Raw genomic sequence first — 16,364 nt, forward strand, 5'->3', positions numbered from 1 at the left:
ATGATCGATCCGCCATCGTCATCATGACAATCCTCACTGCGCCCAGACTGCGGCTGCGGGTTTCCCCTCTTCGTCTTCCGGCTCAAAACAGAGACCAGCTGCCTGCTGCGCGTTCATTCCTCACATAATCCTTTATATACAGAACAGAAACCACTAAGCTAAAAACAAATTACGAAGTGGATGCCACCGATCGCCCCGATATCCAAACTTCGCATCAATTTCGCAAACTCACTGCCTTTGCCGCTGCTCCGTTCGCGCCGCTACTCCGTTTCCGCTTCTCCTTCACCGTAACTTGAGCAACTTTACTTCGTTTCTTAGCAACAAAATACAGCCCATAATTATTTGTTGAAGATGTGAGATTTCCAATAACAAAGGGATCTAATGTTGCGTTTCGTTTTTTGCGTTTGAAGCTCATTTCCTGTCACATTCCCAGAAAAGCCGGTTTTAACGTTTCTCTGACATTCGGGAAAATATGGTTTACTTATTTTAGCACAACTCCGGTTTTACTTGGCCTATTAACACAATTTAAAAAACTGGTGTGTAATTTAAAATGTGCCCTTTAAGCACAAGTTGAAAGTGAGACTGGGGGAGGCGGAGTCTTGCTGCTACATCACCCCAAACCAGACATGTAAAAAAGATGTAAGATTTTGGTATAAAATATATCGTCACATGTATTTTGATATAAGGGTATTTTGAAGAATAGTATAAAAGAATGAAAATTTTAAAAAGTGTAAACTTTTTTTTCCCACTCCTTTTGTGACTACATATTTTATTGTGGCTACCAAAATTGTTCTGTGTTGGTGTCATGGAAATGTACATTTTTCAAGTCTTTCAGACACTGTCCAAATATGGAAGCTAAAATGACTCATTCTTATGTTTCAAAACCTTTTTAATGTATTTATATGTGTTCTTGTTTGTTTTTTGGGTTATTTTTTTTCCCAGACAAGGGAAGACAATCTGAGTAATCTTTGACAAATATAAATTCTGACAGTCACACAGAAACAATAGTTGTAAATAATCAAACGCCTCATTGTTTAATAACGAGAAACTTCCTCAAAAGCCGCTACTGACTCAAATTCAGCTAAACATGGCAAAACTAAACAGACATTTTAGTCTGTTTAGTTTAGTCTCAAGGCGAAATAGTCTTCAAGTGGAAGACAATCAAACTACTCATCCAGTTCTGGCCATCCGAGCAAGTTTATCCTTAAAGCAAACTGCAAGATGCTACTACAAGTCTACAGAAACACTAAAATGTCACATACAGCAGGCCCTTGACAGACTTCCATGGAGGGTGTGCAAGGAGAAAACATTTGTTCTCTATATTAAAAAAAAAACAAAACACAAAGTCCAGACTTTATGTTTCTCTGTTCTCTCTGAAGTTTTTTCAGAGAGAACAGAGACAAAGACCATGACTACTAGAATAATGTTCTTTGGATAGATTCTACCATCTAAAATTGAATTATTTGAGTATGAGAACACGGAACTTGTTTGACATCGATAATGTGCAGCGTTCCTGGTGAAGAACGACATACTGTCATGGTTTGGAGATGCTTGGCAGTTTTTGACCAAAACCTTATTAGTAAAAGGACAGGAAGTTAGGAAATTGGAGGGAAAAAGATGGACGGACGGATGAATGCCAACTAGTTGCGTCAAATTGTAATTTTTGCTACGACTCGTCCACGTTAGTTTTAGTTTTTTTATATTAAAAGCAACTGAATTGGAGGCACTGAGTCTTTCCGTGGAGATCAGATTGAATGTAACCATCCCAATGTGGACGTACTCTTAATCAAAGCATGCCTGAACGTATGGTGAGCTCTACTGGCCTACGCATGGCAGGGCAGTTGCTCCACACAGTCACTCCCATTCCCCCCCTGGATGCCATTGTGAATGTGTGCAGTGAGCTGGCTCATTGGGCCCTCACGATGAATAGCCTGCACCCATTCACTCAGCGCACAGAAGCTCATTAGAACTCTATAGACGCACAATTGTGAGCCTCACATTAGAAACTTCCTCCTGTGGGACACAGACACCACACACAAAGTGCCAGTTTGCTGCTATGCTAAGAGCATTGTCCGCCTGATTCATAGAACCTGGCCCTCCATTCACAATATTAAGTTCGAGTGGTGGAATATCAATTGCGTGTGCAATGGCCCGGTATCTTTTTAAGAGCTTTTCTGGGGTTGAAAAAGAGAGAGAAAAGGGACGTTAGCCGGTCTGCAGAGTGCTAGCTTTCAACAGATCCATTGTGAGCTGCTTGAATGCAGGGACCCCTGTTTTTTTTTTTTCCCCCTCCATTCTGGACGAGAGGTGGGCATCAAATAAATTCACATGAACTTGCTTCAGGGTGTTTCTAAAGCCGACTGTTTGGGAATAGCCTAATTATACCTCCCCTGTTCTGGAGAGTTTTATTGGAATCTGGTTAATTACACAGTGGTGATGGTTAATAATGATACGCTCTCAGCTTTGCCTTTTAGCAAAAGGCAAGGAGTTCTATGAGCTGAAATCTAACTAAAATGTTAGGTAGGATGGAGAAGCATGCACGTTAAACATTGACAATGAATACTAGGACGACTGACATCTGTACAACATTCAGAATTTTACTGTGAAACGTGACAGGGAGGATTGTCAGGGTAGCTGTTGCCAGTTTGCTCGCAAAGTAAAAAGTTGAATCCGAGGACGAAGCCTTAAAAATATCTTCACTGGCAGGTTTTCTTTTCCTCTTTTCTCCTCATATGACCAAATGACTCATCGCTCACACAAAAGGCTTATGGAGGGCCATCACAGCCGCCGCTCTATTTGTGGAACATGTTAACACACACACACACACCCACACACACACACACATTCTCCACACAAAAGTGGATGGAGCATGGAGTCTCCTAACACTCACGGTGTAAGGAGGCACAGAGCGCCGTGGTTTCTCCACCAGTCTGAGGAATAAAAACCTCAAATTTGATTACAAGCAACCTTTGGCTCCCCGGCCATTATACAATAGGCCGAGCTGTCTGGGCCAATTTCCATGCTCAGCATGAGGCATCTACACGCGTGGACTGGATCTATCACACACCCGCCTCCAGACACACATCCACACACACACACACGCACACACACCAAGGATCATTAGTTGCAGTGTGAAAGGTTGCACAAGCCTCTCACTGGATGTGTTTATTGCAAAACCTGACAAACCTGTGTGTGTGCGTGTGTCTGTGTGTGTATGTGCGTTCTGAAATAACCAATTTATTTTCAAGTTGCAGTGCATTTAAAGGTTAAAGCTACTAGCCAGCCATGTCCATAAAATCAAACTCACTTTGGATATAGTTACCCAAACTATACTATGTTTTTGTGACTCATTTAATAAAAAAAATAAAGTATAAACACAGAAAAAAGGCTTCCATCACAAAAGGCAAATTATCTGAATTTTTGGTACATTTCTATGTCTTTCCTACTCATTTGCATGCGTTAATTAAAGCACCTCCCTGACATGTATTTACTTATTTATTTATTTTGCTGCAGGACCATGTTAGACCTGTATATGAGACGACACCACGGAAGCACGGATCGCCCGGAAAATTTGGCAACAATAAAACACAACAAAGTGGTTTGTGAAGAGGATCAGGGCAAACTTTCAATAAAAGAAAATCCTCAGCAACAGTTTCAAGACAGGTTCTTAAACTTTTCTTCAGAAACACTGCCTCAACCTGCTAGATCAGCTGAAAGTTACAACCAGGCAGACACACTTGTAAAGAGGCGAGTTCTGTCAGCTACCACCATGGTACCTACCTACACATGCAACACAACCTGCACATCCTGACACCTGGAGCCTCAAATTCATGTATCTAAAACTAAGGCCTAAAACTATCTTCATTTCATTCTTAAAAAGTACGTTGGCCTTAAAAACGTTAATCACAGGTCTTAAATTTTGCCGAGACTATTATATCTTTTCTCATGGGACTTTTTCTGTCAGTCAAAAGTTTGAGTCACATGCAGACATCTTCACTGTGTGAGTCAAGGTGGTTGTGGCTACTGGGAACCAGTTGCTAATATACCCTTACTAGCTAGCTTCTTAGCAAGATTAAAGCTAGCTAGCTTTTTTTCTGTCCTCCATGGGTACGTGAAGTTTATTGCCAGTTGGATGGAAGTTTTCCGTCTTAGCCATTGGTTCACTTTTGGTGCCAACTCATCTCTTGTACATTTCTACTGCAATACAGGCCTGAAACTACATTCATAATGGTTTTTAAAAGTCTTAAATTTGAGTTGGTGAAATACTCCAACAATGAATGGAAAATATTTCTTAAAAATCCAATCGCTTTGCAAATAACATGATGATATTTAAGGTACAAGGATAGCATAACATTTACTCAATTAACAAGTGGTGAATACAGCGGTGATACACTAAGCAGGTGGAAACATTGAATAAACATTAACATAAGCACAAGTTCAAGTTCTGTAGATGATTACATTCATCATCAGTGTTGATGGATATTCAACACTGATGATGTTGAATATCCATCAACACAGCATTCACAAGTACAACAATCTAAATGTATCAAAAGTTCACCATAATCGTTACTAATAGCTAAACAGCGCTAGGGTTTCCTGGGAAGTCATCAACAAAAATACTCACAAAAACATCTTTTGAATTTTGAGGAATCCTGCACTGGAAATTAACAGTGAGTCCAAAAAGTTTCCACACCTCAAACCCCTGTTGATTGTCTTGTGTTTGGCAAGCGCAATAATGAGAGCACACCAAATCAACATGTGGGATCTATATTATCCATTTAGAGAAATAAGTATCCATCTATCCACCTTTTCATCCATTGTCTACACCATGGACAATTCACTGATTGAATACAAATAAGGTTCAGCTATCACTGTGGATTTTTTTCTAACTTTTGCTCATTTGCATCCTTCACAGAAGACCACAGTTTCAAGAAAGATAAAAAGTCAAAATTGGACTGAAACATAAAGGTAAAAATCAGGAGAAGGGTACAAAAAAACCCAATGCATTGTATATAAATCATACCGCAGAGAAGGCAAATCATTGATAACTTGAGAAAACATGGGACAACAGGGACATTCGAAAGAAAAAAAAAACGAACGTTTTGCCAAAATTTATTTCAGATTTGAAACTAGGAAGCGAGGCTGACAGGATCACTAATGAAGCTGTGGGAATTTCTACCATGCACTGGTTGTGTCCTACATGTGACAATATTCTCCTGTGTTTTCTATATGTCTAGAATATTCATAAGACTTGATTCATCCAAAGAAAACATGAAAGCATGACCAGTTCAAAATACCAGACAATTTTGAAGAAACATTTTAATTTAGGCTAAAAAGCTAAACACAGGGAGGAACTTTTCAGCGTCTGAGTGGCTTAATGAGAAGAATGTCAATGTCTGTCTTCAGATTTCAGACTGACTCTATGTGATACATTAATAAGCAGGTATGTTTTTATTGTCAGTAGGCATTTGTTATTGAAAGAAATAAACTACTGGTTATTTTCCTGTGAAAGGGAAAAACTAAACAGAAGCCTAAACTGAAAACAAAAATCTATAATCAGAAAATAAAATAAAATTTCACAGATATGCTTATATCTTAAATAGCAACTCAAACATACACATTGAAAAAATTAAATTCCTAAACCAAATGCTGTGACTGAGAAAAAACTAACAATCACAGAATTTGTCAGGCTTTATATAATCACAAACATTTCACCCATTTCAGATACATTTCTCAACCAAAAAAAGCCCCACAAAGCAAAGTGTCTGAAATTACGTTGAAAAAGGACACAAAGTGCATTTCCAATGAACTGCTGAGAAGCTTCAGGCACAATGGAGCTCTGAGGGAGGCTGGAGAATAGAGAAAACTATTTACTACTGCATAGGACTGTTTGGTTCATGTTAAACTTCGGCCAGCACCTCATTGTCTCCGGTGTCTATCATTTAATAGGCTATTTGACATAATGAATGAGGCAGACCCACCTTCTGCCACTCCAGAAAGGCCCCAGCCTTATCTGAATTGAGAAACACATTAGAGCCTCTCAGCCAATCACGTCACAGCCCTGAAGCAAAGTACAGGCCCGAAAGAAGAAGACCAGAGAACTTTTGTCTTCCTCAGAGTTTAATGAAGTTGGCCCGGGTCACCCAGGAAAGGATTAAAATGGAATCTAGAGTCACCGAACTGTGACTGCTGAAGAGGGAACTGGAGTGAAGGATGGTCTTGGTTCAGAGCTGCAGCAGAAGGAATATGGCTGCAAATTTACCAGGGTTCGGAAGCTCCGGAAAGAGCTTTCTGATCGACAATCTTTTGAAATCACAAAGTCCTCCTGTCCATCCGGAGGGAACAGCATGTGGACACCTCAGACAAGTTGCATGTGAACGCCCCAGGAGACCCTGGGGCCAGGAGCGTGGAGCCCATCACAGCCTGAGTCCTCCACAGGGAAAAATCAATGGCTGTCCACTTCTATCTTGCTCAGGTATTATTATTTCTGACTGATTTAAGCAACATATGTTTGGTTCAAGTCTTTTTACATAAAGATTTTTTTTTTTGAAAAATCATTGTTGGCGAAAGGTGTGCAATCATTATCTATTCTAAATATTACTTTTAGAAATAGGGAATGTTGGACAACTCAAATATTTGCATTTAAACTAATTTCCAAAAGAGACGGATGAATAGTGGTGCATTAGAAACAGCCACGACTCTGAGTTGGACCTGAACAGCCACACTGGCTCAAGAGTTTTTCTGAACTGCTAATAAGAATGGCAGCATATCGATGTACTCACAAATATAATTAATATTCTACTTAAAAAAAAGGACAAACAAAAAAAAAGCACGTTCTGATCCATGTTGGGTGAGACGTTAATTCACGACAGACTGAATGGCAAAGAAAAACTAATCTGTGGTTTAATTTTTCATCATTTAAAACCACAGATTAATTTCAGGCAACAAATCCTTCATATAAATGTGTGCCTTTGCCTAGTTTCATATTAGTTTGCTGTTCAAAACGATAGCATGAAGATGTCAGGGCATGGTTGGTTTTCATGTATGTGATGGCACCTGCAAACACAGAACTCTTACGGTTATTGCTAGTTCTGGTAAAGATGTGTGAAAATCCTTAAAAAGTCTTCTATTGCAGTGGAATAACTTGACAGTGAATGTTTTATTGAAAAAAGAAAATTATTTGAGCACATTTGTTTGTGGGGGTAAAAAATAATCCCATCTTAAAAATAATTGTTGTTGCCAACATTGCAGGTTTTTTTGTTTTTTCTTTTACAAACTTTTACTCTTAGCTGATTGGAATGACAAAGAACCAATGTTTTCTTTATGCAAAAAATAAAAGAAAACCGACCTTTTACATTCTAGCAATCCTTTGGAGGAACACTTTACAAAAAGGAGAACATAAGGAACCAATAATAATGATTAAGTTTGACGAATGACTTTCAGGAAGCCACTCTTTGCCACAACTTTGCTGAAGACTTTTTAAAATGAAACTAATTTGATATTTGGTGCCACAAAACGAGACCGTAAACGTCCTTTCCTGTGTTTTTCCATCCAGAAATAATCCATCCATCCTTTATCTTACATGCTAATCCCCAGTGGGGTAGCGAGGGGTGCTGGTGCGTATCTCCAGCGGTAAACGGGTGAGAGGCGGGTTACACCCCGGACAGGTCGCCAGTCCATCGCAGTCCAGAAATAATATATTATTAAAAATTGTAAAACTCAACCTATAGATTAAGTTTTGCTAGTGTTTAGGTTTATATAATGTTCAAATGTTATGTACCATTATTATGCTTTCATCGTCACAATTTAACAATTCAAAGCTTCATTTTGGCTGCAGTAGCATGACAATCAGGGTATCACCGTTCTCTGCAGGCAATACTCCTGTCTCCACAAATTTCTTTCATTTTCGTAGTTTGTCCTTAACTGATCTCAAACCTTGTGATTTTGTTAAGGCAAAATACCACTGTTCTACACATTTTGGTTGTTTTTCAAATGTGAAAAAATGAAAGATTAAAGGGACTGATTTTTTTTTTTTTTTTTTTTAGCTTACTTTTGGTCATTTAGTTGTCTGGACAGCAATGCCCTAAACTTTTTGTAAAATTTTAGAGCACTTCCTTTGGGGTAATTAAAACAAACTTGCTTTATTTCAGCGATATTGTTCAGTGTTTTTCAATTAAATAAGATTAGAACATTGAAGGTGGGTTATGACCTTATAACAATTTCAGTTATTTAAAAATAAATTTATCCGTTAAAATCGGAATTGGCAGGTCAGGTTTTTCAAAGATGATCAGCAAGAATTTGTGCAACCCTATAATCAGTTTATATATGGGCCGCATTGAAACAAAACTAAATTCATTTTTATAAATAAAGAGGAGTACAGATGCCTTCAATAAATATAACTATTGGACTCCTTGAAATGATGTTGCTGTTTTGTGTGCAAACTGAGAATCAGTTTAGATTTTCTTTACCGCATCTTCGTCATTGTGTGCAGCATCCAGATAAACTCCTTTTAAAACTTTTTAAATCCTGCTAAGACTGAATGAGGGATAGTTTAGACTAAGCTCTTAAGCTTTTCTTGCAGCTTAAGAAGATCAACAGACATCTACCTTAGCTAGTTGAATGCTAATGAAAAGCTGTTTAAAGAGTGATGTGAGGAAAAATGGTTACTTTGTCACATTATGTTCATACCAAAAGCAAACATGCCTAGGATGGCCTTTATGTCTTAAGATATAAAAATAAGACATAATCTTGAATTTTTTTTTTGGTGGGTTTTCTTTTTCATTTTTGGAGGGATGAGGGATTTTTTTTATTTATTTGAACATAATATTTTACATAATTTGTAAAATATTCAGGAAAGGTAAACGTTTATGCCATTGTCTATGATGTAGCAGCATCACATTAATGTGATAATTAATTAATGTCCAACATCCACATTAACCCCTTATTAAGAGCTAAAGCAGTTGGTCTTTCTCAATTCTCAGTTTCTTTCTAAGTACAACTATTTTAGATTTGTAAGATTGAAATAATTCAAACACAAGAAATGTGTGTCTACTGACATTTAACACAACAAAACTTTTAAAAACTTAAATAGATCACACATCGCATATGGCTCATGATTGCATCTATCTTCGCAGATGTACTGAGCAGCGTTTTCCTGCAGAGCCCGCCGTATCTGCTGGCATGCTGCGGTGGGTCCAGCCCCGCTCCCGTCTTCTCCAGTGAGTTTTCTATGCCTCAGCTGCTCTCTAAACATTAAGCAGTGAGGTCTTCCATACTTTCCACAGCTAATTACTGATGCAATGCCAGAGAGCTAATTCTCTGTTCATCTCTGCACCGCTCTATTCATAAGCATTCACGGCTATTTGGAACGGATTTGAGAGGGTGGGGTTTAAGAGTCCCAAAGGGTCAGTGTTTTGTAGATACAAATACACTTGTTTACCACTGCATACATACAGAAATAGTGAACATATTGTCTCTGTATATCCTCCTGAGACCCAGAAAAAAAAAAGTTTTTGAATTTTTTTTTTTTTTCACTACATGACTCTTTGGAGTGAAAAAACATCACTACAATTGAAAAAGTTTCAAAACATGTTTTTATTTGTTTATTACAGTATGTCCTTTGGAGAGGACATCGGGACTCTCTTGTGGCAAATATGAACACATTTTGAGGCCCAGGATGTCCTCTCTAAGGACCAACAGGATTTAACACAGTGGCATGTATGGTTTCAGAGTTATGAACAAAAAAACCTATGTCCTCCACAGAGGACAAAAATGTATTGCTGGGTCTCAGGAGGATATTTAGACAATAATGTGACAGAAATTCTTTTTGCTAGATAAGACATACAATGTCTTTTTTTTTTTTTACTTCTAATGAGACTTCACCTTTAGGATCAATTAAATTTGATAGGTACAAGTACAAATCAAATGTTGCCATTTCCTCTAGGTAGAAAATGCAATTTTGTGCTTCAGCTGCTACTATCCCGTGCCTCCCATAAATTGAAACAGATCTGATTAAGTCAAACGCTCGTCCTCTTTAGGCATTGTTCCTCGGCAATTGGAAGTTATTAGTTGCAGCGATTCATGATGGCTGTCAGGTGTTGTGGAGAAAAGCACAAATCAGGGAGCCTTCATCCCACAAGTCGCTGGAGTCTTCTTAGTAGGGTGACACTTTCCCACAGTGCCCGGCAACAAAACAATGCCAATGGCGGCCGTGACCAATCTGCACTTTCACTCCACCATCCACACGCGACCTCACTGCAATTTTTCACTGCCGCAATGAACTCCGCTGAGCGTGAAGAAAAAACTCGGCCATTCCTCTGCAGGAGAGGGCCGGACGAGGAACATCCCCCGCCCATTGTATGGCTAAAGAGCTTGACTCGCAGACCCCCCCTGTTTTCTCCTGTCCTTCAATGCTCATTCCGGCCCATTGGAGACCACTTGACTGGGCCATAAAGCACTCAATGAAAGTGACTTTTATAGACTTATTCGAGCTCATCTTCACATACAAACTGGCTTCGAACCTACGAGAGAAAAGATTTAGTGTTGGGCCACTGAGCCATCGAGTAATGGCATTTCCATTGTACGGATGCATTGTTGGTGTCCCACAGGGCTCAATGGTTAGCCCACTAGAAAAGACACACATTACCCAGGAATGACCCTGTAATCAGCCATTTAAGTAAAAGCTATTGAGGTCCAATTGAGAAGTGAGAAGCATATCCAAATGCGTTTTGTGCTCCCTGGAGGTGGTCTATGTGCAGATTTGTCGTACAGATTAAAAAGGCAATGCTGAATGTATCAGATAAATTGTTTCACTTGACTTTTGTTGTGCGTGAACCTGTGAGTGAGGCACTGTGGGACTGGTTCTTACAGGTCAACAAATCTCTTTTTTTCTTTGTAGAAGCAATGCTCTACTCAGTTTACTCAACCCAAGTTTGTTAAAGCGGACAGTCAGAAAGAGGGGAGTCAAAATGAATGATGGCAAAAACCGTTTTTAACTTGGTTTAAAGACAAAGGGACAACAAGGCTGGCATGAATTTGTATTGAGCCCCCTTTGCTCTCATAACTAAAAATAAAAACCAGAACAACCAAAATCCTTTAGAAGTAATCTAATTGATAAGTAGTATTCACTTATCAATCAATGATAAATAGCAGTATGTAATTTCAATTTGGTATCAATATACAGCCTGTCTTTCATACAAAACAATAGTTAAAAACCAAGGCTTCAAACTGGTGAGGGATAAATTTGTTGATAAAGAGTTATTAAACAATATAATGAGCTTTCAATATCTCATGAAGTCCAGTCCAGTTAATTATCCAGTGAAAGACTATGAGTAAACTGTAAACCTAACCAAGACCAGTATCCACATACTGTACTGGTCCATCCACCAGTATGTTTTGGTGGATAGTATGTGGTCTATCCACATACTGGTGGATAGACCACATACTATCCACCAAAACATACTGGTCAAGCAAGGAGAATATTAATGTTAATCAGAGCCACAGTTTAGTTAGAGAATCTGTTGATAGTACAAATATTAGTTGTCCACTATGAATATGGACTTTACAGATTGCTGGCAAGATTGTTACATTTTTAAAGAGCATGACGGGAAGCCCTGTTTCCAATTTACCATAAGCCATGTTGGGGGCCAGAAAATATGAAAAAGAAGGTGCTCTGATGAGGGCAAAATGTAACTTTTCAAAGACCAAAATTAAAAATTCTTTGTGTGGAAAACATGACCATAAACCCCCTCTTCATGATGAAACATGGTGGTGGCAAAATCATACTGTGGGATTGCTTGTCTTAATAGGGTACAGGCTAGAGTTAATAGGATGACTGTCAGAGATACGAACAGAAAAAAATCTTATCATAAAACCTTTTAGAGTTTCACCCATTCACCCACAACATAAGGCATGAGCTAACCTGGAATGGTCAAAGCATATTCATGTGTGAGAAAGGCCTAGTCAAAGACCAGACCAGAATCCAGTTAAGAATCTGAGGTAAAATGTGAAAATTGATGTTTACTGAGTTCGTGCTATTTCGTAGGCAGGAATTACAATATAATGCTTCAGTTCGTCTTGCTCAGTCACTAAACTTTCCGTTGAAACAAATTGAAGTGTGTGGTGAGACAGGATGGAAAAGTTCAAAAGGCAGAAATGCTATTGCAAGTTTCAAACAACATACATCTATTAATTTTCAGAAGGAGGAAATGTTCAAATGTGGTCGTCGAATTCAAACCCTAAATCCCGCAGAGGGATCCTCAGGAGGGCTGTTTTCTCCGAAGAACAAAGAAAGGAACTGGAGAAAACTTTTCGGAGGCAAAAGTACATCAGCAAAATGGACAGGAACAAACTGGCAGCTGATCTTAGCCTGAAGGAATCACAGGTAATAGAGTTGAGGTAATCTGGGTTTTTTATTCTACAATACCAAAAAAGGCAAGAGTTAAAGGAGAATATGACATGGAACCTTATCTTCTTCTAGCTTGGGGTTACTTAATTAATAACCCCATCATAAGGCAAACTGAAATGTTTTCCGCTTTCTCACTCCCTTAGGTGAAGATCTGGTTCCAGAACCGTCGTATGAAATGGAGAAACCACAAGGAGAAAGAGGTTCATAGCATTCGCTCACCGATGGATGAGCTATTGGCCAGAAGTCGTCCTCAAGACGAAGTCCAAACGTCCCACAACCATGCTGACATGAAAACAGACAGCTCAGCGCCACAGAAGAGCACCAGAGACGCATGAATGAGCTGATACTGAGAAAGTGACTTTCTCATGTCTGCAACATTCTCTACAAGGACTTGAATACTGACGGTACACACAAAGTTGTACAGGCTAACACTGAAAATGCATCTAGAGGTCAAATGAGCTACATACTGTATATAATTACATAAAATTGTGAAAATCCATTCTAGAAACATTCTTCTAATTCTTTTTTTTAAGCCAGTTACATGTAGATAATATGTTCCTCAATGTCTTGAATGGATGGATAAGTTGTAAATTAAATGTTTTATTAAATCGTCACATTGTAAATAACATGATATACTTTTCTACTATACCATATAATTAGGGACTAATGTTAACTGTAGTATACAGGTATTGGTGAGTCCTCCACCTCGCTTACAATGTTAGTATTTTCCTCAAAAACTACCTGTATTTTATCATAAAATATTATGAATGCATGGAAAAATTTGGTGTAAATTGCTGTTTAAGTGTGCGCTGTGTTTTATAAAAGACACAAAATGTATATTCACAAGTGTATATTCATATTCACAAGAGCCTAATGTATCAATTATGATACAAAAATAATAATACGTGAGAAAACTAAGGGAATGTTTGAAAAAATGCTTAAGTAAAAAGCTTACAAAACAGTTTAATATTTAAAAATCAGGACATTTCTTCCATCAGGGTTCAAATAATTCATAAATCACCCATGTTATTGTTATTAAAATTTGTTGTATTGTTTGCAGTAATGCTGCTGGCACTACCACCCCCAACATTTGAATTTAAGTAGATGATTTAGGCTAATAACGTGAAGTGCAAACTAATTAAAAATAAATGAATAAACATACAGATATATTGTGAGATTTGCTATTTTAACTTCAGCTAATATTTAGACTATGAAGGGCAATTAAGTGGATGTTTTCTAAGAGAATAAAGGAAAAGATTCCCAACTCTTAAAGCTGAAGTATGTAACTTGTATTAAAAAAAAAAACAGTTTTTAAATGTTTGCTAAAATTATCATTATGTCATCACAGTAGAAGACAGATAAACTGAAAAAAATTCAAGTTCTTCTGACTTGTCCCAGTGCTCCTTTTATCAAGACGGAGCACTTTCATGCAAATGTCTTCTTTCTATATGTAAAGCCATAAACTTATGCTTAAACATTTAACATGAGCATTTTGGCTTAGGTGTGCTTGTATCTAGTGCTATTATCCCCAATGTGTGGCACTGTTGCACCGACAGACTAACTGCTCCTCTGCAGAGAGAAAAATCCAAAGGCGTCTCAGCCCCGTCTGGAAAACAGTCGACTCCAACATGGGTGATTGATGATGAAGGAATTTCTGACAAAGCTGTTTATGTGGTGATGGATGATACTATGTCCAGCCTGACAAAATGCTCAAATTCAGAATGCAAATGCCATAAATTACTTTAGGTTGCTTTAAAACTTAATTTTTTTTAAGACTTAATCTTTCAAAGAGGTTTGGAGTGGAACTTTCCCCACCTATGCTACTGCTAAAACATCAATCTCCCCAAATCCATAATTATACTTAGGAAGCATACCTTTGGTCATGTTTCTTTAGTTGGAAAGGCAAAAAAGGTGAGAACAGTGCTCTTCAAATGAAAACACACACACACACATATGTAGGTGCGCGCGTGTGTGTGTGCACACTAATAAAAAAAAAAGTTGAAATAGGAATTGTAAAATGTTTGATAGACTCTTAAAGTGACAAACGTTTCCCTCGAATGCAGGCAGATTTTATCCTCAGTGCCGTCTGCCGTTTATACTAACCGTACAGTACAGTTTTGGGCTAATTACTGCTCTGTCGTTCTTTCAGCAAATGTCCTTTTTTTTTAGAGTCTGTACACTCCTGTTAAGATACTAAATTAGTTGACGATTATTTCAATAATCAATTAATCGTTTCAGCCCAACTTTCTACCACTTGTTTGATAAACAAAACAATCTGACTTCTGTCTTTTTTTCATTTTTACCACTCTTCCACAAACGCCAGGTTTGTTGTGAGCACAACTAAAACCCACCTGTCCTGTCAGACTCGCCTACCTGAGCTGTGGTTTCTGCAGCTCCTGAGGCTTCAGCGTTATCACGCACCTTTTTGGCTGCTTTAACGCTCTCCTTGCTCGTCAGTTAAGATGGATGGGCTGGTCTTGGAAGTTTGCAGCGCTATCTCATGACTACAATTTTCAGATGATGGATTGAACAGTGTTCTGTGAGATCTGCAAAGCCTGGGATATTATTTTAAAACCTCACCAAAAGTCATTCTGCTGTATGGCACTCCTGACAAATTCTGGGAGTATGAATGCTTCATGCTCCGTTCCCGACCTGCTGCACAGCCTGGATATTAGTGCTGTTTTCAACTACTTCTACGAAGAGAAACTTGTCATACTACATAATTTAAATTTGAAATCACAGAGATTTATTATATTTAATCTTAGATTTAACAATCTAGAGTGTACAAATTGTTGTTTATGTTGTATATGGCTATTACAAAAAAAATACAAGTAGAATGGAAGACAACATATGCCTTTGTGACTAAGAGTGGTTACAAAGGCATCCAACAACACACTGTTATTGGCAGTGTGTTGATCTCACTGCCAATAACAAACGTCACCATATTTCAGTATTAAAAACTACCATAAAAGTAAATATCTTTATAAAGTAAATGTTACTTTGGAAAAAAGCTGACAAAAATCTTAAAACTGCTAAGAGTGAATCAGTAAATAATGAGAATAGACTTCTTCAACCTTATTTTGAAATGAAAACATCACACATTTGAGACAATTGGTGCGTAACGGGGAGCTTAATCTACTCAAAAATCAATCTGTTTTCATTGTTGAGTTAAATTATCATCCCATTTTGAACTGTGCAACATAAAACTGAATAGGTCTTCTTTAAAAATATATTTTTTAAAAAGGCACTGAGCAGAGTCCTTGTTCAATAATGCCAGATAGACCCACTCAGTCTTGTAGAGAAAATGAAGCAAATTGAGATGCAAAATGGGTGATTTATCTTCTCATTAGTGCCACACTGGACAGAATGTCCTCTGCTAGCAGTCATGACTCATCCACAACAGATGGATATTTTCTTCAGTCACTTTTGTGACAAATGAGAAGTTTAAATGCGTTTTGAATTTACAAACTACAGTTGGAACAAACCACAACAGGCCTGTGGTTTGTTCCAACTGTGCCACCTTGTGGTTATAAAGTATATAGAGTGAAAATGTTGTCATTTTTACATAAACCCATCATAGGCATTAATGTCAGATTCATCTTAGAGCTTTTAATAATCTCCAATACCAATGTCTTAGACCATACTTTCCATGGAGAAGAAAAAAATTAATCTAGAAATTACACTGCTGTTGCTCTAAATATTTGCATTATTTTAAATCATTACATTTCATAACATGAGGACTTAGAAATTTTGTATGAGAATAATCTTTCATGATGTGACTTGTTTACAATTAGCAATTGTAAACAAGTTGTGTTAATGACTGGTTTACAGTTGGAGCCTTTAGAATTTGTGAGCAGAACCCTGTCCCCAATATTTTATATTTTAACAAATCCATGAATTTATATAGCAATACTTTGACGTTCCCTTTCATATAGTCAATATGCGGTTTCCAGGATTA

General features: G+C 37.9%; 1 protein-coding gene across 1 annotated transcript; it reads left to right on the forward strand.

Moving 5' to 3' along the window:
* Positions 1 to 6,123: 6,123 nt before the first annotated feature.
* dbx2 (developing brain homeobox 2) lies at positions 6,124 to 13,243 on the forward strand. The gene is made up of 4 exons (XM_032579284.1): positions 6,124 to 6,475; positions 9,135 to 9,218; positions 12,198 to 12,382; positions 12,550 to 13,243. The coding sequence occupies exons 1-4, from the start codon at positions 6,214 to 6,216 to the stop codon at positions 12,739 to 12,741; spliced, it is 723 nt and encodes a 240-aa protein (XP_032435175.1). The 5' UTR covers positions 6,124 to 6,213; the 3' UTR covers positions 12,742 to 13,243.
* Positions 13,244 to 16,364: the final 3,121 nt, after the last annotated feature.

This window comes from Xiphophorus hellerii, chromosome 2 (genome assembly GCF_003331165.1).
Source record: "Xiphophorus hellerii strain 12219 chromosome 2, Xiphophorus_hellerii-4.1, whole genome shotgun sequence".
NCBI lineage: Eukaryota > Metazoa > Chordata > Actinopteri > Cyprinodontiformes > Poeciliidae > Xiphophorus > Xiphophorus hellerii.